The sequence below is a fragment of the Strongylocentrotus purpuratus genome, unplaced genomic scaffold (genome assembly GCF_000002235.5).
Source record: "Strongylocentrotus purpuratus isolate Spur 01 unplaced genomic scaffold, Spur_5.0 spur5_scaffold_15, whole genome shotgun sequence".
Taxonomy (NCBI): domain Eukaryota; kingdom Metazoa; phylum Echinodermata; class Echinoidea; order Camarodonta; family Strongylocentrotidae; genus Strongylocentrotus; species Strongylocentrotus purpuratus.
In genome coordinates, this window is record NW_022145600.1 from 11,324,299 (window position 1) to 11,346,703 (window position 22,405).

At 38.3% G+C, this 22,405-nt stretch overlaps 3 protein-coding genes across 9 annotated transcripts in view; 1 reads left to right on the forward strand and 2 right to left on the reverse strand.

Annotated features, from left to right (window-relative positions):
- Nucleotides 1–19,093, reverse strand: LOC100891878. Its single transcript, XM_030985570.1, has 4 exons — nucleotides 18,894–19,093; nucleotides 17,661–18,101; nucleotides 1,498–1,677; nucleotides 1–979 (listed from the first exon to the last, which is right to left on the reverse strand). Exons 2-4 carry the CDS (start codon nucleotides 17,914–17,916, stop codon nucleotides 690–692), a joined length of 726 nt encoding a protein of 241 aa, XP_030841430.1. The 5' UTR covers nucleotides 17,917–18,101; nucleotides 18,894–19,093; the 3' UTR covers nucleotides 1–689.
- LOC576260 (clarin-1) lies at nucleotides 6,407–10,584 on the reverse strand. Its single transcript, XM_776584.5, has 3 exons — nucleotides 9,686–10,584; nucleotides 7,762–7,941; nucleotides 6,407–7,015 (listed from the first exon to the last, which is right to left on the reverse strand). The coding sequence occupies exons 1-3, from the start codon at nucleotides 9,981–9,983 to the stop codon at nucleotides 6,723–6,725; spliced, it is 771 nt and encodes a 256-aa protein (XP_781677.3). The 5' UTR covers nucleotides 9,984–10,584; the 3' UTR covers nucleotides 6,407–6,722.
- The window catches only part of LOC576401 (bromodomain-containing protein 8), a 24,531-nt gene continuing 15,168 nt past the window's right edge, over nucleotides 13,043–22,405 (forward strand). For 6 of the 7 annotated variants that reach the window (XM_030985563.1, XM_030985566.1, XM_030985568.1 and 3 more), the window contains exons 1-4: nucleotides 13,043–13,111; nucleotides 20,070–20,264; nucleotides 21,301–21,350; nucleotides 22,322–22,405. The exon at nucleotides 22,322–22,405 is cut by the window's right edge and continues 120 nt beyond it. In XM_030985563.1, the coding sequence (XP_030841423.1) occupies nucleotides 20,106–20,264; nucleotides 21,301–21,350; nucleotides 22,322–22,405 (293 nt within the window). In that variant the 5' untranslated portion in view covers nucleotides 13,043–13,111; nucleotides 20,070–20,105. Of the gene's footprint in view, nucleotides 13,112–19,234; nucleotides 19,315–20,069; nucleotides 20,265–21,300; nucleotides 21,351–22,321 lie in introns of those variants that run through there. The other variant, XM_030985564.1, reaches the window with a different exon arrangement.

Sequence of the window (22,405 nt, forward strand, 5' to 3'; positions counted from 1 at the left end):
ACAATTCAATATTCAATGATATAATACATTTTACATGATTTACAGTTAAGAAATAGAAAGTGTACATAAATATCCAGTATAATGTTTTTGTTAGAAGTTTGTTTAAGATATAAACCTGTGGAAATATAGGGATCCACTGAAAAGCAAAGCTTGTAAAATGTGGATCCCTCAAAATAATGACAAACATAATTGTTGATATACATGTAAATATATTGACATGAACAAAAATATATATACATGTCAAGACTATCACCCCGCTTAACTTGTTTTCGGACAGTTATCATCCAGACCTTAGTTGTCTGGAGCTAATTATTGTCTGAAAACAAGTTGTCCGGGATGATTTACTCCGGATGCAGTTGTCCGGCCGGACATGGATTAGAACATGATCCCTTCTCTGAGTTCGAGTGGAAAAGGAGGGATCCACTGAAAAGCAAAGCTTGTAAAATATGGATCCCTCAATATAATGACAAACATAATTGTTGATATACATGTTAATATATCGACATCAACAAAAATGCATATACATGTCAAGACTAGCGCCCCACAAAACTTGTTTTCGGACAGCTATCCTCCAGATAAGACCTTAATTGTCTAAAGCTAATTGTTGTCCGAAAACAAGTTGTCCGGGATGATTGTCCGGAATGATTGTCCGGGATGATTTACTCCGGAGGCAGTTGTCCGGACATGGATTAGAACATGATCCCTTCTCTAAGTTCGAGGGATGGTGCAGGTTTGGCGTCTGCAGTACGATGCCGATTGAGAAACTTTGGCGGATCATCGATGAGCTGGGTTGTGTAAACGAGGACGAGATTGACGAGGAATAGGACGTCGATGACCACGAGAAACCAAAAGGAGTACCCCAGGATGACCCGATGGGTGTTGTACATGTCATCACGGGCTTCCTGACTCAGGGCTTCGTATTGTATTTCGTTGGCGTAGAGGACAGCGTAGATGATTGTCGAAATGGCGCCGGATAACACTAAATAGCAAAAGAGAAAAAGATGTATAAGAGGATCACGTGATGATACCTCTGTCACACAGACGGACTGATGTTGCAGGATAGGGTAGGGTAGCATGAATGCAAACGTCGCGTGACAATTACCGACAATATAAACGATCGAACAAAGTTTGTTTATTTCATTACTTTATTCAATTTATTTTGTAAAACTTCTTACATATTCCTTTCTTTACAATGAGGTTCATATTTTTTTCTGAAAAATCAAATCCGAAATTGGGGATAAATATGTAGGACTGTAAAAGTAAAATATTGAAAGAAGAGAGTATTATTGCTGAGTGTTCAATATTGATAAGAAATGTATTAGTTCGATTTATGTTTCAGACAGAAAGACAGAGACAAGGGAGAGGAAGGGAGAGAGAGAGAGAGAGAGAGAGAGAGAGAGAGAGAGGGGGGGGAGAGGGGGGGGGGGGAGAGAGAGAACGAGAGAGAGAGAGAGAGAGAGAGAGAGAGATATGTGAGCATTCAAAGTTGAAACTTACATCCTATGCCATTCCATAAGTAGAGTCCTGGTCGTCCATTTATCATTTCTATTGGAACCATTCGGGCGTTGATGACACCATAGACCAGGGAAAAACAGGCGAAGATCACGATAATTATCATGAAGACCAAACACACGATGACGTAACTCGTGTTGAATACCCCGTCATACTCCTGGAACACTGAATTGAAACGAAGAAAAACAATAAGAAAAGAAAACACTTCACTTCTTTCGCCACATGAATTAATGGAAGTGGAATCGGGTGATATATAGGGACTTTATTCTGACATCTGAGGAAAGGGATTTGTCTCATTTCTGTTTGGAATATTTTATTCTCTTGCATGGCCATTTTTCCTTTCGAAATTATTTTGTTACAATATTATCGTATTTTGTTATTATTTCTATATTTCTCTAATATTTTAATAGAATCAACCCAATGATTGGGTCATATGAAATCATTGAGATCAATGGCCTTAACACACTAACAAAAATCATAATGTTGTGTTTCCTTTCTCTCTCTCTCTCCCTCTCTCTCTCTCTCTCTCTCTCTCTCTCTCTATCTCTGCCTATTTCTCTCTCTCTCTCTCTCTCTCTCTTTCTCTCCCTCTCTAATTGTGTATCCATATCAGGCGCGGATCAAGGATTTCTTTGGGGTGGAGGCCCAAATTTGAAATCAATTTGAAATTTAGTGTGTTGAAATTTGAAAATCGTGCCGGCTAATATTTCGCTCAGTAGGGGGGTGGGGTATTGAGCACTAATTTGTTTGGCCCTCGAAAATTTGAAAAATCGCACCCCCCCCCCCCCCCCCCTATCACCTTGAACGCCAGTGGGGGACCTATCTCCAAAAAAAAGAAAAAATTAGAAGCTCAGAGGTTTTATACATTGAATTATCGTCAGATGAGCATATTTTATACCTTATTTGTGACACTGGCAGGTCACGAATTGGCGTGGGGTCCAGGGGGCGGAGCCCTCGGAAGCTCAGGGGTTTTGAGCAATAAATTACGGTCAGATGAGCATATTTTTATACCTTATTTGTGACACTGGCAGGTCACGAATTGGCGTGGGGTTCAGGTGGCGGAGCCCCCGGAGGATCAGGGGTGTTAGACAATAGATTACGTTCAGATGAGCTTCCAGGGGCCGCCTTAGGGCCCCTGGTGGGGTCTAGGGGGTGGAGCCCCTGAAACTTAGGAGTTTTAGGCATGTAATTACCGTCAGACTAACATATTTTGGTACCTTATTTGTGACACTGGCAGGACACTAATTGGCGTGAGGTCCCGGGGGCCGAGACCACAGAAGCTCAGGGGTTTTAAGCAATTACCGTCAGATTAGCATCCAGCCGTCCGCTTTAGGGCCCTAGGTGGCGTCCAGGGGGCAGAGCCACCAGAAGTCAAGGGGTTTTAGGCATTTAATTACGGTCTGATGAGCATATTTTCATACCTTTGATATCTTTTATTTACTTTTTTTTTTATTCTTCTTTTTTTTCCTTCTTTTTTTTTCCTTCTTCTTTTTCCTTCTTATTTTTCCCAGGGGGGCCAGGCCCCCCTGCCTCCTGGATCCGCCACTGATCCATATAGCGACATGCTGTTGCAAGAATCTCTATCTAAGCTACAATTATCAAGCATCAGCTCTAGCCCTATTCAGAATTTCGTTCAAAGTAAACCAGCGGAGCTGAACGTGCTCCGAATTAGTCTTCATCGGGAAAAATATATCCATCTTATTGTCCTTTTTTAAGGAGAATTAACCACCAGAATATAAGCAGCTTTGCATTTGTTTTAAAACAACAGTCCCCCTCCCCCAACACTTTCCCCTGATAACTAGTATTATGGTTTTATTTTGACTTGTCTCTGCCCCTTTACAACTCGACATGGCGCCTGCTCTTTGTGCTCTTTGTAATTACGATTGTAGGTTTGGCATTCCGAGAAACCACCCATAGGAGTATCGTTTTGTAGTCTGCTTGTTAGACATAACCTTAATCTGAGGATTAGTCAAAGTGTCTTGTATACTACTGCTCGTAGTGCTCAGTGGGATGGAAGCCCTATAAGCGCCCCTGAAAGATACCCTACATTGCCTCGCTTTCCATTTCATAGTCATTCAAGGGTATTATGGGATTGCAATGGTAAAGGTCTTTATGGGGACGATTTACTGGCGGGGCAGTGGGAGTACGGGGGCAAAAATTACCCTCAAAATCATAAAGATGTAGTTTTTTTTTTTAATGGGAGGACAGCCGGGGTGACAGAAATGGATTGAAAGAAGGTATGGCAGGATAACAACATTGTCCTTCGATCACTTCTCTGTGTCTCCAATTAAGGTATTTATCAAAATGCACTCCTCAACCTAACGGGTAGTATCAGCCCCCCCCCCCTTAAACAAGTGGGACACTTTGCCCTACTGACTGCCTTTAGAATCAAGCGGATAGGAATGTGATATTCACTGAAACATTTTGAGAGCCCAGCAGTGAACCAGTATACACTGTAAATACTAGATTCATTTCATTTAATTGGACCTGTTTCGCTCACCTATACTTAAAGTCCCTCTAAAGTGTTGAGAGCCCCAAATTCGCCAAAAATTTATGGCAACATTTCAACTAAATTGTATCATAATGTGAAAGAGGATGTCATTTAAGACAAATTTTCTGCAAAGATCCCCCCCCCCCAAATGTGTGTGAAGACAAAATAAAAATATTGATAAAAGAATACATTGTTTTGAAAATCCTTGCAGAAATATGTTTTAAATGACACCCTCTTTCACATTATGATACAATTTAAGTGAAATTTTGCCATCAAATTTGTGGGGCTCCCAACATTTTTTTAAAGAAAACAGAAATAAAGTATAAAATATTGAGTTATTCTATTTTTATATTAAAATAGTGTACGGAATATTGATTTTCGTTTTTTTATGGCGTATCCCATTTCCTTGAATCAAAGTTTATCTCATTCTTGTTGGTCAGAGGAAGACGTTCTTGTACGTTAGCCCACGGTGGGATTTCCCGCGTATAAATGGTTCGATTCTAGTAAATAAGCAGTAATGAGACAAAATTAAGCAAACTGACTATTTTTTGTTGTTCATAGTTATATAAAACCTCTCGTATCGATCATTATCATCAGGTACCAGTCATTTGGCCGGTCTAGTCCTTTCGTTGTATGTATCCATCGATTGCAATGAGCATGAACCAAAGGCTTCTTTCACAGCTCAGCGATCTGGGGGTATTAGCTGCATTTTCAGCAGCTTTGTGCGAACAAATAACAGCCCTTTAAGAAGTGGCAAGTAACAAAATACATGGGGTAATATGTATCGATTGGCGAGTACAAGTCGTCTGGGGGAGTTCGGTGTGTAATTAACGGCTAGCAAAATAGCCTAGGGCGATGTGTGTGAGATGATAGGGACAATAACCAACAAGCAATTAATAGTCTCTTCTTATGAAAAGCGTAGTTGAAACGTCGTATAGAAGAATCATCGTATACTTTATGTTGTCTTAAATTTTAACCAAGGCTTCTTTAATTTGGTTTTGGTTAGTAGTAAAGAAACTACTGGATTGTATATATGGCCATGATGGCATAAGCCGTGGAATTACTGTTTTTTTTATATTATTTGGTTAAAGCCCTTTGGGGTAGAGTTTTAGAAGCGTGTTTAAAATGATAATTCCTTTACTTCCTGGCACACTTGAAATGTGTATACTGAAAAAGGTTTCCCTACCACTTCGCGATGAAACCAACAATGTTTGAAAGCAATGCTTCTTGGGGAAATGAACCAGGTGTTTCTCTAATACCTAGTCCCATATAAATGGTTGAACTATAATTCATAAGTTACTCATAATGATATACATCAACATAATGGGCAGACATAATTGATGGTTCATACTATTTGTAAATAATTTATTTACAGCACTGCTGTATATACATTTCAACAGATTCAATTACATCATAATTATTGTAAGCACATGTACATGAGTTAGTGTAAGCTACAAGATTTCATAATAACAATTGACAATATCAGTTCGCATTCCAACAATATCGGTTATTATTTTGTGGTTATATATTTCTTACTGCGTAATTTATAGGAAATGATTTTAATACTTTATGAATGTTCCCCTTGAAAGACTGAAAGAAAAATAACCAAACTCTAAAACGAATTCTTTGACAACGTTGAAGTGGTATCCAAAATGCCTGGTTTAATTCAAGACAGAAAATATTGTGAGGATTGTTTTCTTCATTGATAATTTCATTAAGTTGTGTTTTCAATAACTGAATAATACATACCCAATGAATTTCGAAATAAAACTCATTTGAGTCGAAAACCCTTTTCTTTGGTTTTTTGTTAACTTTTAGAATTGTATTTTTTATATTTCTATTCAGTTTTACCTAATAATGTGAAAACTCGTATGATTCAGCCTCGCAATACAAATCAGGACCCTGTTTCATGCAACGTAATATCAATAACTCGACACAATAACCGTTCTAAGCTAATGAAATCGTTACAATTAATTGACTATAAGCAGAGTTGTCATAGGTATGTGGCAATTGTTATTGATTCCTTTTTTTTTAATAGGGCCCAGCACTTGATGCCAATGTACGCTATACGATTATGTCCTATTATAGAAATCTAACATATAGCATGGACAAGATTTAGGCTTAATAATAATGAATATCTAGCTAAGTTTAGATAATGCTAACATGCATCTCATTATATTTACATTGCATTTAGTACTGTTATATAATTATATGCGTACATCATAATAAAAGAAATATAAATAAATATGCTACACAAGGTAAATAAGATTAGTACTTGCCCAGTCTAAGCAGCAATAGTGAAGAAAAAGCAAAATATGATGACCCACATTAATTTTTAACTGACAGATTGATATTTTACAATGTAAACTTTTTGTGACTTTGAGAGTTGGGGAAATTTATTACAATTATTTTACTTTTTTTCAGGCGTTCTTTCAGTAATTTACTTATAATATAAAAAGTTGACACAACTATTTCCCCCATAAAATCTCCGACGATCATCTCAACTTATACGGCCCATTTGTTTAAGGCATCACAAAATTGAAGAGGATAATTATGACCAGGGTCGTCACAATACAGAAATTGGAAACGGGCTATAATTATGTTGACTGCTCGTAGTGTCGTAGCTCAGAGAAGCGGGTCTCGGGGCACCTAATCCCCCTCCTTCTAACACTAGTGTATGCCTCCAGGGGGCTGGTCTCATGGACTCTACGCCACTCAGTTAATACATGATGCCCAGTCCGATGTCGCCGCCCTTCCCGCTCACATTCATCGACTTCTTCTTGCTGCTGAGCAGGTTGGGGTTCTCGACCATGTGAGCGAGGAAAACAAGGACGATGTTGACGCACAAGATGATGAAGGTGGCGACCACGAGCCAGAAAGAGAACCCGAAGTCGACCCGACTGGTGTTGAAGTTATGAGGGGGTGCGCGGTCGGCCTGGTTCAACACTTCGAATCGGATTTGAGTGATATAGATGACGAGGTAGAGTATGATGGATACCGCAGTGCACAGAACTGAAGAGAAAGAAAATTCGGAGAAGATGAAGGGATACTAATTGGAGAAAATATATATGGTTGTATATACATTTTTCCAAGTATTTTTATTTTAATGTAGTCAAACATTGATACGGTTGTATTGTAAACATGTAGAAATAATATTCACGATTTCAATAAATTCGTATTTTCATATTGAGAACATTACCAAGAAATGTTTGTCCCGTTCTAATCGTAATTGAAAACAACTGTAGTTTAATACCAAACTGAAGAACAAAATGATATATGAGATACAAAATTAAAATAAGAGAAATGAAATAAAGAGAGATAGAGAGAGCAGAGAGAGAGAGAGAGAGAATACAGTGCGATAGAGAGAGACAGAGGAAATAATAATCGACACATGGGGAAGAGACAAAATAATGTATGGGAGGTTTTGAGGGAAAGAGGGGGAGAATATGACACAATAGTCAAAGAGAATAACTATTTTTGTAAGAAAGGAGATCAACAGTTATGAATAGAGTGAGCAGAGAGAAAGGGGAAAATAAATGATGAGAAAGACTGAGGAAGATAAACAGAAAGAAGGATAGAAAGGCAGAGCAGAGACAGTTAAAGGAAAAGAACCGAAACAAAAGAGAAAGAGAGAGAGAGAGAGATTTATACATATAAAATAGAGGGAGGAGGAGGGAGTAAGAGAAAATAAATGAACTTTGATTTCTTTAGGAAAATCGAAAAAGAGGAAGAGAGCGAGAGAGGGGAGGGGAACATACCTCCTATCAGATTCCAGATGTAGAGACCGACGGGTCCATGAAGCGTTTCTATGGGAACGGTGAGGATGTTGACCAATCCGAAGATCGTGGAGATGAGAGCGAAGATGGCTGCGGGGATGAGGAAGATGATGACCGCTATCACCATGCCCGTGTCGTAGACTTCGGCATGTTCGCTAAAGACTGCATGTAAAAACAAACGTAAACAAATTAGGTTTTACATATGGTATGACGGAAGACAAATTAACAACAGCGCCAGTTTATATTTCGCCTTGATATCTTGCAATTTTGAAATCTACTATTATATTTCTAAATAATAGCAGGGTAAATGGGGGTGATAAGGCAAACAGTTGGAACTTGTAAAGTTTGGGTTTTGCGTAACCTACATGAATTATAAATTTCACTCAGTTTCATATTTTTATTCAATCTATCTTATCTATCCTAGTTTAAAACATTATGCCCATTTATTTCTACCTATAACGAAATAAATACACTACTACTAAGTTTCATCTCACGGAGGCCTATTATAAAGGGCAAGTCGATTTGCATAGCTTGCTTGCACAGACTCCCTCTCTTTTTCTATCGCCGACGTCACACTGTATGCTGCCATAGCACAATTCAAGCATGAATACAAAAGACGAAGGCAACTTTTTGTTATTTTCACTTCAGGGCATTATGATCTCAAGGTTTCACAAGCCCCTATTGACACTTCAGTAGCGCCATTGTTAAAGCATTTATTATTACGAGTGTATGCCAACATACCATCGAGTACAATAGGGGTGTATTTGGGACACGTAAAGAGAAACGAAGAACGGAGTGGCACAAGAGAAAATATGAAGTCAAGTGGGAAATGAAACTTTGAAAGAATTGCTGACCAACGTTTGATCAAATTTGACAGCCATGGACTCCTCCTATCATATAGAAAGATGTGGGAGTTGCTCATGACCTTTGCTCGAGATATATACCTTCCGTATGTTATTCTAAATCGTTCTATTTTATTACACTTTAATGAAAGTACTTGTTCTTGTCTAAATATCAAATAGGAGTGCAGTGACTATAAATAGAAGAAAGGTGCGATGTGTATATCACAGGTCTTCAAATGAATATTTCGTCCCAGTTTGACCAAACTTTTATTTTATGGAATTACCGCCGTTTGCACGCAGTGAATATCAGTTATCAGGAATGGACATTCCTTCATACATAATCAGCATGATTATATAAAAGTGATTCCAAAATTATTCAGTTTAATGGTGTTGCTACTAGGTATAGAGGGAGGACGAGAGAAAGAGATGGGAAGACGAGAGGGAGGGAGGGGGCTATGGTGAGATGGGAGACACGGGGGGGGGGTGCGTGACTGAGAGCGAAGGTGAGTTAGAGAAACAAAGAGAGAGAGAGAGAGAGAGAGAGAGAGAAAAAAAAAGACTGGGAGAGAGAGGACTGTGATGAGGGGAGAGAGAGAGAGAGAGAGATAGTAAGAAAGAGAGAAAGAAAGAGGATGAGAGGAATATAATACCAACGAGTAACACATATTATGAGCACTGAAAATAAAGCTGTAATGGATTTAACCATCCTCTTAACACAACTTTCAATAAAATAATTTGTATACAAACTTCAATTAGTCAATCAGTGATCAATCAACCAACCGCTAAAAAAAAATTCGTTACATTTTAGAAAAGTTTTCTTGATGTTTTCCCGATGTACCAACAAATACATTATGTAATATGGTATGGTTTCATTCCATTTTTAATTTAAACCTAAATAGGTGAATCAAATAAGTCACCGAACGCTCCGTGAGGAAACAAATATTGTTCATGTCCCGGTTGTCCCCCATTATTGATCTAAATAGAACTAATTGGTATAATAATAGATTTTCTAGAGAATGATAATAAACTTGGGAAAAAATGAATTCAGATTTCAGAGTACATACCTGAGTAACAGTTGTACTTTCGTCCTCCCAGACCATAGTTGAATTTCTTGCATCCGTAGAAGAGCCCGAAGAAAGACACCCCATTGAAAGCCCCAGGATCGTCCGATTCGATGGGATTCGAACCCAGGAACCCCCTGAGAGGTTGCGAGGTGTTGAAGACAGTGATATCACGCACAAGGTATGCCCGCACCCAGCTCGTCGTGCCCAGAGCAATCCCGAGTAAGATCATACAGGCGATGCTACCACAGGTAACCATGAAGAACAAAGTAGCCCTTCGCTTTATGATCGCCTGACACATTTTGATTTAATCCTTAGCTCAGTCCCGTGCATAAAATCCACTATACAGCACAATGCTGATAAAATACAATTTGAGTTAATCAGTATAATACTTCCGCTTTACTCAGTACACCTGCGATCACTCGCGAATCGGTTACAAGTTTTGCATTCTCCAAGTTCAGCTTGGTTTAGACTCTGACTGAGTTGGAGAATGATTATAACAGTTGGTGTAACTGAAGGGTTCCAAAGTGGGCCTAGTGATCTCCTTTTGTTTCCCACAGAAGCTGAAGACACCTACTCAAAGAGTCGCGTATAGTCATAATAATATATTCATATCAGAATATTATGAAATGTATGATCCATTCTTGAACGCATCTAAATGAAAATTTCCTCCGATATAGGGTTTATGATATTGATCCTTTCACCTTTTCCGGTTTGCCTGTCCAAGATAAATCATAAACTCGAATGCAGACAGATGAAGTCGTGTAAAAGTTCGATTTAATCTGATTTCCAGCTTATGTTAAGCCGTTAAATGAAACATCCATACAATGAATACATCGACTTGGAGCGCAGTGTGTCATACTGGCGCAGTTGAATACAGGTAAGTTAATGGGAGTGTAGGTGTGTGAACCAAAAAAAAAGTTTGACAATAGAAGTTATTGGACTGTGGTGAGGTGCGGTGTCAAATGACCATGTTATAAAGACTCTTCCATTCTTGATATGGGGCGGTCATACTGTCTCGAAGATGGGAACTCTTGACAAAATCTTGTGTGTAGAATTACATGTTTTAATCCTAAATTAATGTTGGCATAATCGATGAAGAATTCCCTTCAAGTTCAGGTAGACTGATTAAACTAATAACTGCTAATTATGTACCAATGATTAAACGTGCAAATTTTAACTTGGCGCCAAATTTTTCGGTACTCCAAAATTATTCGTTTCGCCACATTTTTGTCAGTAAAAGCAATGTCATTTTTAAAACCAAGAGCAGAATCTGCCCTGGTAGGAGTAAGCCGTTTGCGATCTGAAGCTGACAAAATTGGAATATTGTTTTCGGCTTGTTTTTGTTTTTGTTTTTGTTTTTTTATTTTTTTATTTTATTATTATTATTATTATTTTTTTTTTGGGGGGGGGGGTTGGGCGCCAGGGGGGTGCAAATTTTTAAATTTTCGAGGACCAAAAAAAAAAATGTGCTCACCACCCCCCCCCCCCCCCCTACAAAGGCAAATCTAAAAGTGAAAATTTACAATTTTGTTAGATATACCCCCTACATTGTGATTACATTATCTGAGATGCTTTCAATATTTTTTTCTCTTTATACATCATACAAGATATTGCTTAAGCACCCGTGGTGGGGGGGGGGGGGGGGGGGGGAGTACTCAGATTTGGCTTGGACGGGGGTGTGTCGCTTAAGCCTCGAAACCCCTACCCATTTTTAAGGGTCATTTGGGGGATTTTTCTCGAGGTACGGCCCATTTTTCATAATTTTCGGGAGTTTGCCATGCAACACCCGAAAATTTTGAAAAAACAGACCCACTTGGTTTAGAGATATTTTTGTTAAAAATGGGACTAATGTTTAGAGATTTTTGTGTGAAAAAGTGACCCATTAGAGCAACATACCCCGTATATCTTATTATGTGCGTATCCCCCCCCCCCCCCCCCGGGCTTAAGCATCATACTTTGCAGTTGGGTGTGATGGTCTGAATATTCATTTGCTAGTGAGAGAGGAAAAAAATAGATTTGTGAAGAGGCAAAAACCTAATCCTGATGGGCTATATGCACTATAAGTAATATAATTATATCATCTATAAATGTGAGTGAGTGTAGCGAGCGAGCTTTAGGGGAAATTGCTTTTTGTCGCTTTCAATTAGGGATACGTTTAATGATGAGAGGAAAAAGGGGACACTAATTATCGGAAGGGATAAGACACTTATTAAAAAACAAAAGGAGCATGTAGTGTCAAAGTACAAAGGGTAATTATCAGGGGGTGAAAATGGGGCACTTCTTACACCTGAAAAGAGGCACTCGATCACCAGAGATGATAAAGGGCACTGATGAGAATGGGAAATGGGCATTTGTCGACGGAAAAGGGGCACCCATCAGGTTTTGATAGGGGCATATATATATATGAGGTGAAAAGGGGCATTTAGGAAAAGAGGATAGGTTCCTTATTAGAAAGGAAAGGGGGATAGGTTCCTTATTAGAAAGGAAAATGGGATAGGTTCCTTATTAGAAAGGAAAAGGGGCATTATCAGGATTAAAAGGAAAATTATCAAAAGTAAAAAGGGGGCACTGACTAGATATGAAAAGGGGTAGGCTTCTTATGAGAATGAAAAGGGGGCACTTATATTTAAGGAAAATGTGCATTTATTTTGTTGAAAGAAAAGGAGCACCCGATTTGAGGGGGCATTAATATGAGAAGAGGGAATTAGTGGCTCTCATTAAAAAGATAAAGGGGCATGTTAAAATAAACGGGGCACTTATCAGTGATGAAAAGGGGTAATTATGAGAAGGGGAAGGGGCACTTGTGTAAATGAAAAGGGATACCTTTCCCACCTGTATATAGAGGAGCACTAGAGATGAAAAAGGTCACTTATGAGAATGGAAAATGGACACGTCTTATTGCAAAGGAAAATGGGCACGTACGTGTCAAAATAAAAGGGGCACTTGTCATTGGGGCACTGTACGTGCACCCCGACCCCCCCCCCCTCCGGAGCGCTGTGTTTAATTTATGATTACTATTTCTTCTTTATTCGGGGGGGGGGGGTGGTACGTGGTCCAGAAAATGTCTACACTTTTTTCCTATATTGATTTACAGGCTTATATCAATTAATGTTCAGCTGGATATTGGCTAAACAAATTTTTAGTAAAATACCTTTTTCATGTTAAATATTCAATTAAAATTGAAAGTGTAGTGTGTTTGTGTGGTCATCATTATCATCATTTCGTTATCATTATTGTTATTGCTGTTGTAGGTATTATTTTTGTGTTGTAATATCGATTATGATCACTATTATTATTATTATTGATTTTTTTTCTTCACATTATCGTGCAGCATGCATGCAGCGCTAAGCGCAGGCATTTAATGTATTGTCATGAATGAAAGCTGCCGCGTGAAGAGCGAAGAGAAAATGGCGACCTCCATTCATGGTAAGTATTGCTGTAATTTACATGTTTTTAAAAACTATAAATGATGTTAAATCGAAACAAAGGGACATTTGAGAGTAAATATTTACGATGAGACGTTCATTTTGGGGGAATTTATTAGAATTATCCAAGTTTATTGATGTTTATTGATTGACCGCTCCTGTGTACAGTCCCACTTGTTATATAATTTGTATGGTGTTGTGCTTGGTGATCTAAACAGCTAGTATGCTAGCTTGCTAAAGTTCTGCGGCGCTAGCGCTAGTGTACTTTCGTACCCAATTTTTTACCCGTAACTCCTTCGTGGAGATACCCTACTAAAACATACCTAAAAATCAACTAAATCTTCATAAATTGTTCAAATGATGGTCATTATTTAAAAGTTGTTATGTTTCTAAGTAACTAACCCCATTCGTGTCAATTTTCCTATCTTTGTTGGAGTAGATCTAGATCTAGACCGAATTTTCCGTCTCTTTCGTTCGTTAGCCTCTTATTGGGGTAGGGTCGGCCGGCTCTCTCTTTAGAGACGGAAGCCGTCTATACACATGTCCTTGCTAACGCCACGACCAGTTCTGGTCGTAGCGTTTTGCCCCCAAAATCCCCCAAAATGTCATTTTACCTCATGCATTGATTATTTAAAATTAGGAGAAGGTTTTACTACCTCGGTTCCACTTACCAACTTGACTGTATAATCCGTTTAATGGTCCCTTTTAAGGAAATTACGGGTCTAAATTGACAGCCGTGTTGAAAATCTTGCAAGGTGTGTTAAACTCTCGCTGCCGGAGTCATCTAAATCAATCTCATCCCTTCTAGTCTACGCCGAAGGCAAAATGATTATGAAGGAAAAACTGTGCGCCATCTACACGTTCGTAATGGCGTTATCACAGTTTTTCCTTCATAATCATTTTGCCTTCGGCGTAGACTAGAAGGGATGAGATTGATTTAGATGACTCCGGCAGCGAGAGTTTAACACACCTTGCAAGATTTTCAACACGGCTGTCAATTTAGACCCGTAATTTCCTTAAAAGGGACCATTAAACGGATTATACAGTCAAGTTGGTAAGTGGAACCGAGGTAGTAAAACCTTCTCCTAATTTTAAATAATCAATGCATGAGGTAAAATGACATTTTGGGGGATTTTGGGGGCAAAACGCTACGACCAGAACTGGTCGTGGCGTTAGCAAGGACATGTGTATAGACGGCTTCCGTCTCTAAAGAGAGAGCCGGCCGACCCTACCCCAATAAGAGGCTAACGAACGAAAGAGACGGAAAATTCGGTCTAATCTAGATCTAGACATCTAGGACTAGATTTTTCCTAAAATGTAAAGTAAACACAAAAACATAAAATAGATCTAGATCTACACTTTCTCACAGGTTTCACGGCAAACCGCTGCACAATAAGAACGCAATTGAAAACCGTTCCAACAAAGTTAGCGACTGTAGTGTAATCTCAGATCCTCTTTAAATTCATGTAAGTAATTATTAACATTATGAAGATGATGATCATTATTTCCCTCGTCGCGTCCTGTTTCGCTAGCATTTGCAAATCGTATAGTTTCAGCTATTCAACTCAGCGGCTACCTAAGGTCTGTTTGACACCCAAAAAATGTTGCAGGTTTTTACTTATGGGTGATATGGATCATATGGTTTGGACTAAGGTATGGATTGAGTTTTTTACCCCTGATTTTTTTTTATTACATCGAGTTTAAACAGATTCAGTGCTCACGGCGCCCAAGAAATGCATACAATGAGTAAAAGGTGGCACCGCACTAGGAGTAGGCCCTAATGATAGATTCCAATTAAATTTTCAAAGTATTTTCCCATCTTTGTGAGTTTAATTGATTGTATTTCGCTGCTAATGACCTGTTAAGGTGTCATCAATTGTCATTAAAGGGCGGAATGTTTGAGAATTCTGGGGAGCCTTGTCCGGTGGTGTTAAAGAGTTTTGAGAAGCAATAGAGGGTGTCATATATTTTTTTTTTATTACTCACAAAGTATTCATGCTGCTATTCTATGAGTGCCTTTAATGGACTGTAGAAAGAACTTCTGATAACTTCCAAATGGTCCAAAGGCTGACAGCTGTAATATATTCAGGTATATGTTTGCTATTCAAAGATACTCTACTATGCCAAGATCCATAATCAAAGTTGCTTGTTAATGAATACCATCAAAATGTAATCACGATCACCGCATCAGGATATGATTTGTTGGAGTCTCCAGTATTTTTCAGCAGCAAGATTAGTGCTGAACAGATATCAAAACATCTCAAACGTGACATCTTTGCTGGAGAACTTTGGCTTGCTATCACTCTAAAAGAGCGTAGAGGACTTTAGACTGGTACATGTACTCATGTACAGGCTGCATAACAACAACAACCATGTTGAATTTCCAAGTGGAAGATTACATCACCCGATTTGCTGGTCCGACAAGAAAATTGATCAACACAAGTGGATGGCTACCAGGGCAGCATCTCACGAAACCGTCATAAGTACAAGTTCATCGACATCCCATTGAAATGCTTGTATTGAGTTTAACACACGTTTCGATAGGATGTCGGTGAACTTGTACTTATGACGGTTTCATGAAAAAGTGTCTCATCTCACATTTGCACTTTGCAGTCGTTGATAGATAGTGTGTAAGACACGCACGCAACAGCGTCATGTTTATTGCGATGTCAGTCTCGATGCCAAACCAGCCATCAAGACATGACATACATGTAGTCACCAAGACATTTTTTTAAAACAATAACAACATGTAATTCTGTGATTAATTAAGAGTCCTAGTATTGGACTTTATCTGAAGGGGCTAAAAACACCAACCATTATTGTGCATTGAAATTCATGTGGGTACACACTCATTTTATCTCTGAGGTTATGACCTCATACTTCGAACCAATATGATCATGGTGCTGCCCTCTACTGTTGTACATCAGCAAACAACAATAAGCAGATGCAGTTTTTCTCACTCTCTGCAAAAAAAAGGGCAGCACATATTAAACTAGAGTCATGTCTTCCGCAAAAAGTCACCCAAGTCTAAATTTGAGAAAAAAGCAAAAATTCCTGAATCTATGGTATAGCTTGTCGCCTTACCTAAGAAGTGATGGAATTGATTTTCAGCTTTTTGAGTACTTCTTCTTATAGAAAGTCATTGTGGTGGTGGGTGCGTATGTGTGTGTAATGATTTTTGATACTAATTATGTTCATTTTCAAAAGTGTCAGTTTTTCTCTGGTATTATTTCAGTCTAGTGCTGTGTGACTCAGATAAATTTTGATAACATAGAAATGTAAAGAGTAAGGATGAAGTGTTTTGCATAGTATTATATACCATATTCATGATGCAAAGAATAATGTTTAACAAGCTCAGATGGTTTTGTTGTGGTCTGAACTTTTGAAAGGGATGGTATTAAATATTTATAGAATGAGGAAAATGACATTCCTATCAAGCTACTGTGCTGCCATCTTCATGAAACTCAATGCATACTATTGTAAGTTCAATGCATGTTCAGGTATCTTGATGCATGTATTGTATAAACTTGTATATTTTTGTTTTTGAGGATTTGAGTGCAAGGCCCTTTTGATAGTTAAATTTCCACAAGTAGAATGTGTAATTTCCTCTTTAATGTTGAATACAGTACCAAACCAATTATAAGTAACTGACCAAAGTGTTTATTACCTTTTTTCACCCCTATCACATGATCCAGTTACAATTTTACACTTTTTTGTGCACACTCTCCACTCCTGAGGGAGTTTCCTAGCTAGATAGTGACCACTATTTCTGAGATCTATACACATACCGGTACTGTATTTACAATGCTAATCCAATCACAATTCAGTTTGCATCATGTACATTTAACACCCAAGTGGAGAGAAGCAATATACCTGTAGATAAACTACCTTAGACAGGGACAAAGTGTCAAGTCAGGGCAGGAGATCATGACCTTTGCATTACCGTCTTCCAAAGTATGTAGCAGGGATTACAATAGGTGGTTTGGGTGAACGCGTCATGTCTCCATACCCAAATTACCTATTTTCATCCCTGCTACATACTACAAAGACACAACCACAACCTGAAGTGTGTAATTCCTGTTGCAACTATTGACTCCTTCAAGTTCTCATACTATCCAAGAGCAATAATGATCTGGAACTATCTGCCCCTGTGCCAGGCTCATCAGTCAATGCAAAAGGAATAACCCACTTCAAGGAGGCTGCTCTACCCTCCATCAGAATGATGCAGCCCCCTGTAGGTTCTCACATCTTATAAAGCTTAACTAGCTTGGTTTTTACTTGCACTGGACTTAGCATATTTTACTGTAAATTAACAAGTGCTTTGTCCACACATTATTCCAGCAATTCTTGACACTCCTTGTAGTTATTCGCCCCACCTACCATCCCAGTGAGCTGCCAAAGGGTTTACCGAACCAATTACCTAGTACCAAGTATCAGTCAAGTAATTTAGATTAATAGTTACATGTAATTCTTCTACAAGTACAACACGTCATTTTCCAGATCATACATGTATGCAAATGATATACTGGTACTAAATGGAAATCTCTTACCTATGAAAGTTTCTCTATCTCGTGCTCCGAATCCATAGTTGAATTGTTTGTGTCCGTATATGACCCCGAACGTGACAAGACCTGAGAAAGGGTCGTTCGGTGGATCGTTGACACTGTCGGGGGCGCCCGTGGTATTCCTTATGGCTGTACACTCGGACCAGTTTGGTGAGAGGAGCGATGTTAACGAGAAGGCCAGGATGGTCAGAGAAGAGAAGCTTGCTACCACGTAGAGTGTTTTCACGCTCTTTTTAACCATTTTTATAGGTTACTGTTGCTTCAAGTGTTACAGTGCAAGGGGTTGTCAATGAAGTTATGCCCTTGGGTCCTCTCTGATGTTAACTCATAAAATGTAACTTCATGACATGCTATATTGAGATGTTTTGTAGTTTACTGCAGTACTCTGTCAAAAAACTGAGGTGGATTCCAGATTACAGGTCACATCTAAGAAAAGAGAAAAGAAGAATATAGATATTAATGTTAGAGAAGGACATGTACAAAATGAGAATGAACAGAGGTAAAATGAGAAAGAAATGAGGAAAGAAGAACTGATTGTGCTTGTAGAGAATTTTTTTTTAAAGGACGAAAAATGGTGGAAGAATGAGATTTAGGTAAAAAGAAGGAATTGGAGTTGAAGAAGAAGAAGTAAAAGTCAAATTCAACAAAGGATATTACAATTGAAACCGACAAGTAGTTCATATCAGTTGAAAGTGACGAGAAAGTAATTGGAATTACGAAATTCACAGTCAAATTATTGTCTTCCAAAAATTAAATTTCACAATGTGATGCTAAGATGATTTCTTTTGAGTATTGTATAGGGCAGTATAGGGTGGGGTACGGCTAGGTCAAAGGTCTTGATCAACTTCCAAATAAGGAGGGGCTGCCATTGACATAGAACAGTCATGTGTTCCCCCTTTAATATATCTGAAGAACATTATTTGTGTCGTACTGCATAAGTTTCAAGAACTAGTCATTTTCTCCATCAGTTATATGTCTCTGATATGATTCAGAACACATTATCGGTTCTATGTATTTTTTCCCTCCATTTTCTTGTAAGGAGGAACCTTCATTGCATAGCTTATATGCTACAGTGCAAGAGATTCTTGACCTTTACCCCCTCAATACAGACTATACACATTCTCCTTCATGTGTGCATAAAGTTCTCATGCAATATATCATATATTTACCTATTTGTGGTATGCAATGTAATATGTTTAAAAAAATATATTCACTTACCATATGAAATGGAGAATTCTTATAAAATGATGAAATCGTTCCTGGACGTATGCCCCTTTCCGATTCACTCCTGGAAGGTTTTCCCCGGTCTGCTTTGCTAGATCCCTTTTCTTTGAAAGCGCGATTAGCAATCAGGAATTGCGTTCAGTTTTTTTAATTGCTTGGGTGTGATATTCAATATGCTGTGGACTTTAGCACAATGGGTGTATGTATGCTAAGACTTTGCCCCCCTTTGTTTGATTATCATATGTTTAATCAATGGAGTAAACATGGAATGGAATTGAAAAGCACCATTCACGTATTACAAGTAGATAACAAGCCGAAGCGAAACTTGGGCAGCATTTCATGTCATTTTGAGTATACACACCATACCTTCACAACCTTTAGTGCTATAAATAATCCGGCAATAATGAGATAAAGCGTAAGTATTACATTTTATGTTGTACTCTTTTATTACGGGCTGTAATTCTTGCATATTGGAATACTGGCCTGGTATGTCCATATTTGGTCATGCAAGGAATTTCAATTTCTTTCGGATGAACATAACCGTTTTCAGATCACAAAATATGTTATTGTGATATATTCAAGTACCGGTATGTATATTTTATCACATCGACATGCTCATTTGGTGAATTAAATTGGGTCACCTGTTTTGTTATGCTGCACAGTTCATTTTTTTACATGACAGCTCAAAGATCTCTAGTTCTGTTTCCTTTTTGATGTTGATCACTAGTTTTCACACAAACAAATGTATGTACCTAAATCTATTGGATTTCAGGGTAGGCCTACTACATGTATGGTTGTTTAATTGTTGGCCTAGCAGAAAAAAGTATGTTCATTGCCCCCAAATTAGTGAAAATTCGTATTTAAGGTGGTTTGTCTTGTTTCAGTTTCATTCCAGTATAAAAGGAAGTAGGCCTACCTAGCCTGTAATTGTCATTGCAACGTCAGCACAGAAAGACCAATGGAAGCATAATGATAGTGTTTGAATCAATTTTCTAGTGTTTCCTTCTCCATCTAGGTTAAAGATGCTAGTGCTTAGCCTTATTAATTGCCATTGCAACAGTGGCACCCATGAAGCAATAGAGCATGGATGACAATGTCCAAAAGTAATTCATGTTGGTCTTTAAGACAATCCTAATGATTTTTTGTTGCTTTTTCCTCTTTTTATTTTAGGATGAAAGATAGAGCTTAGCCCGTGTAACAGTCGTCATGGCAACCTCGGCACCCATGGAGCAATGGAGTATCCGAGAGAAGCTATGCCTGGCTTCCTCTGTGATGCGCAGCGGGGATCAGAACTGGGTCTCTGTGAGCAGAGCTATCAAACCCTTCATTGAACCAAACAGACCCTTAGATTGGTTCTCACAAAAGGTATTTATAAGTAGTGCTGTAGTCAAACGTTTAACCGTCCGGTATCCGACCGCCCATGGCGGATTCCGTTTTCAATTGGACGGTTTCGGCGCCTTCAGTTAAATCACCTCGCAGTCCTTCCCGCTTTTTCACACGGCCAAAAAAAAAAAACGATTTTGACTGGCGGTTAAACGGAATTGGAGATATCCGTGATGTTACAGCACTATTTATAAGAGACTTCATTGATTCATTAACGGCATATACACCAAGAATGATAATAATGATACTGCAATAATTATTGTTATTGTTTAGTAGTACATGTAGTAGTAATAGGAGTAGTAGTAGAATTAGCAGTAGTAGTAGTAGTAGTAGGAGTAGTAGTAGTAGTAGTAGTAGTAGTAGTAGTAGAAGTAGTAGTAGTAGTAGTAGTAGTAGTAGTAGAAGTAGTAGTAGTAGTAGTAGTAGTAGTAGTAGTAGCAGTTACTGTAGCAGTAGCAGTAACAGTAGCAATAACAGTAGCAATAGTAGTATTTTTTTCCACTGATTAGTATGATGGGTTAATATAACATTCAAATACAATAATATAAAATGCAACATATATAAAAAATGTAATGAGATGAGAACAAATAGAACAACAACAGTAACACTAAAACATAATTAGTGGGTAGTGAAGGGATGTGAGGGACCAGAAAAGGCCATTGACCTATCTAGGCTGGTCCCCTCCAGTTTTTAGCATAGTGATGTTGTTATTACGGCACCCTAGCATTTCAAGGAACTAATGCCTACTTGGTTGGTACAGGTACCTATTTACTTCACCTTGGTGGAGAATGGCAATTGTAGATGAATGTCTTGGTAAAGGACATTAAAACCCCGACAAGAATTTGACCCCACAAATAAAGTGACGTAAACCAGATGTAACCAAAGACGAACCATTAGATAATAAGTATCACTGAAAGGCGACTTGGAAATGTTCAAAAAGCTTAAAATTTTGTTATTTTGGAAGAAAATGTGTTTTCTCTTATTCATAAAAATCCTTCGTATCATTTACCCCTTACAGAATTGTGCTATACAGTATTCAGCAATGCTCGAGGCAGTGGACACGCCCAAGTAAGTAATTGGCTTCAAACCTTTTATTCAATTCTTTATTAAAATGAAGCTATCGTGCCATTTGATTGCAATATGTATTGTTTTAAAGGTCAGGATGACGGGACACCCTCCCTGTCAATTTCACCATGTTATATGTTGTCATAAATACTGTTTACAGGAAGTGCTGTCATAGGTTTGTGGCATCATCAAGCAATTTGAAAACTTTGATAGCATATTTACAAATTTTTATAATGTTGTACATGCCCAGTGCAGAAATTTACTCCAGTATTGTGCATGATATAGGATTGCCTTATTAAAATATAAATAAAAGATTACCACTATGTCCATAAGGATCATCCATTGTGATGTTTAGGCATAATAATGCAACATGATTTCAAGATACACTCCCAAGATTCATCTCTTCATGGCTGAGATCTGAGGGGAAAGGCAGAATGATTTGCTTATTTGCTGAAAATTGCCTGGACTTTCTGATGAATGCATGTTGCTCCCCCTCTCTCTATCTCTCTCTCTGTCTCTCTCTCTCTCTCTCTGTTTCTGTCTCTCCCTGTCTGTCTCTCTCTCTGTGTCTGTCTGTCTCTCTCTCTCTCTCTCTCTCTCTCTCTCTCTCTCTCTGTCTCTCTCTCTTTCTCTAACTCTGTTCCTTTTTTCTCCATGTATTTGTTTATTTATTTATTTGTTTTATTTAAACAGGGTAAATATCAGTATCAATACTGTTTTTCTGAGAGGCCCTGTACACAATAAAAGAGTACAAATACATGAAATAACAAACAATGTTAAAAGACGTATACATGATTTTATATATATCAGGGTTATTTGTTTGTATGTTTATGGTTGTTATATAACCCAATAATATACAACAAAACATATGACAAAGCAATATTTGTCCAGCTGATACAATATGAATTAATGCTTATCCTATCAAATAGATCAATAATAATAGAAACATATAAACCTTCCTTGTCACCATACAGGAGGAAGAGGAGTGGGGAGAAGGGAGAGGTGGAGACACCCGTTGAGCTCCTGGTCCGTCGTATGACCCAGGAGCGGATCGAGGA

Bases quoted from the DNA above. Each gene is read 5' to 3' on its own strand.
- LOC576260 (XM_776584.5), bottom strand. From the start codon at position 9,983: ATGTGTCAGGCGATCATAAAGCGAAGGGCTACTTTGTTCTTCATGGTT. The intron at 7,942-9,685 runs GTATGTACTCTG...TTTTACATGCAG, and splicing joins AAAGTACAACTGTTACTCAG to TCTTTAGCGAACATGCCGAA. The intron at 7,016-7,761 runs GTATGTTCCCCT...CTTTCTCTTCAG, and splicing joins CATCTGGAATCTGATAGGAG to TTCTGTGCACTGCGGTATCC.
- LOC100891878 (XM_030985570.1), bottom strand. From the start codon at position 17,916: ATGGTTAAAAAGAGCGTGAAAACACTCTACGTGGTAGCAAGCTTCTCT. The intron at 1,678-17,660 runs GTAAGAGATTTC...GTTTCAATTCAG, and splicing joins AGATAGAGAAACTTTCATAG to TGTTCCAGGAGTATGACGGG. The intron at 980-1,497 runs GTAAGTTTCAAC...TTTGCTATTTAG, and splicing joins CTTATGGAATGGCATAGGAT to TGTTATCCGGCGCCATTTCG.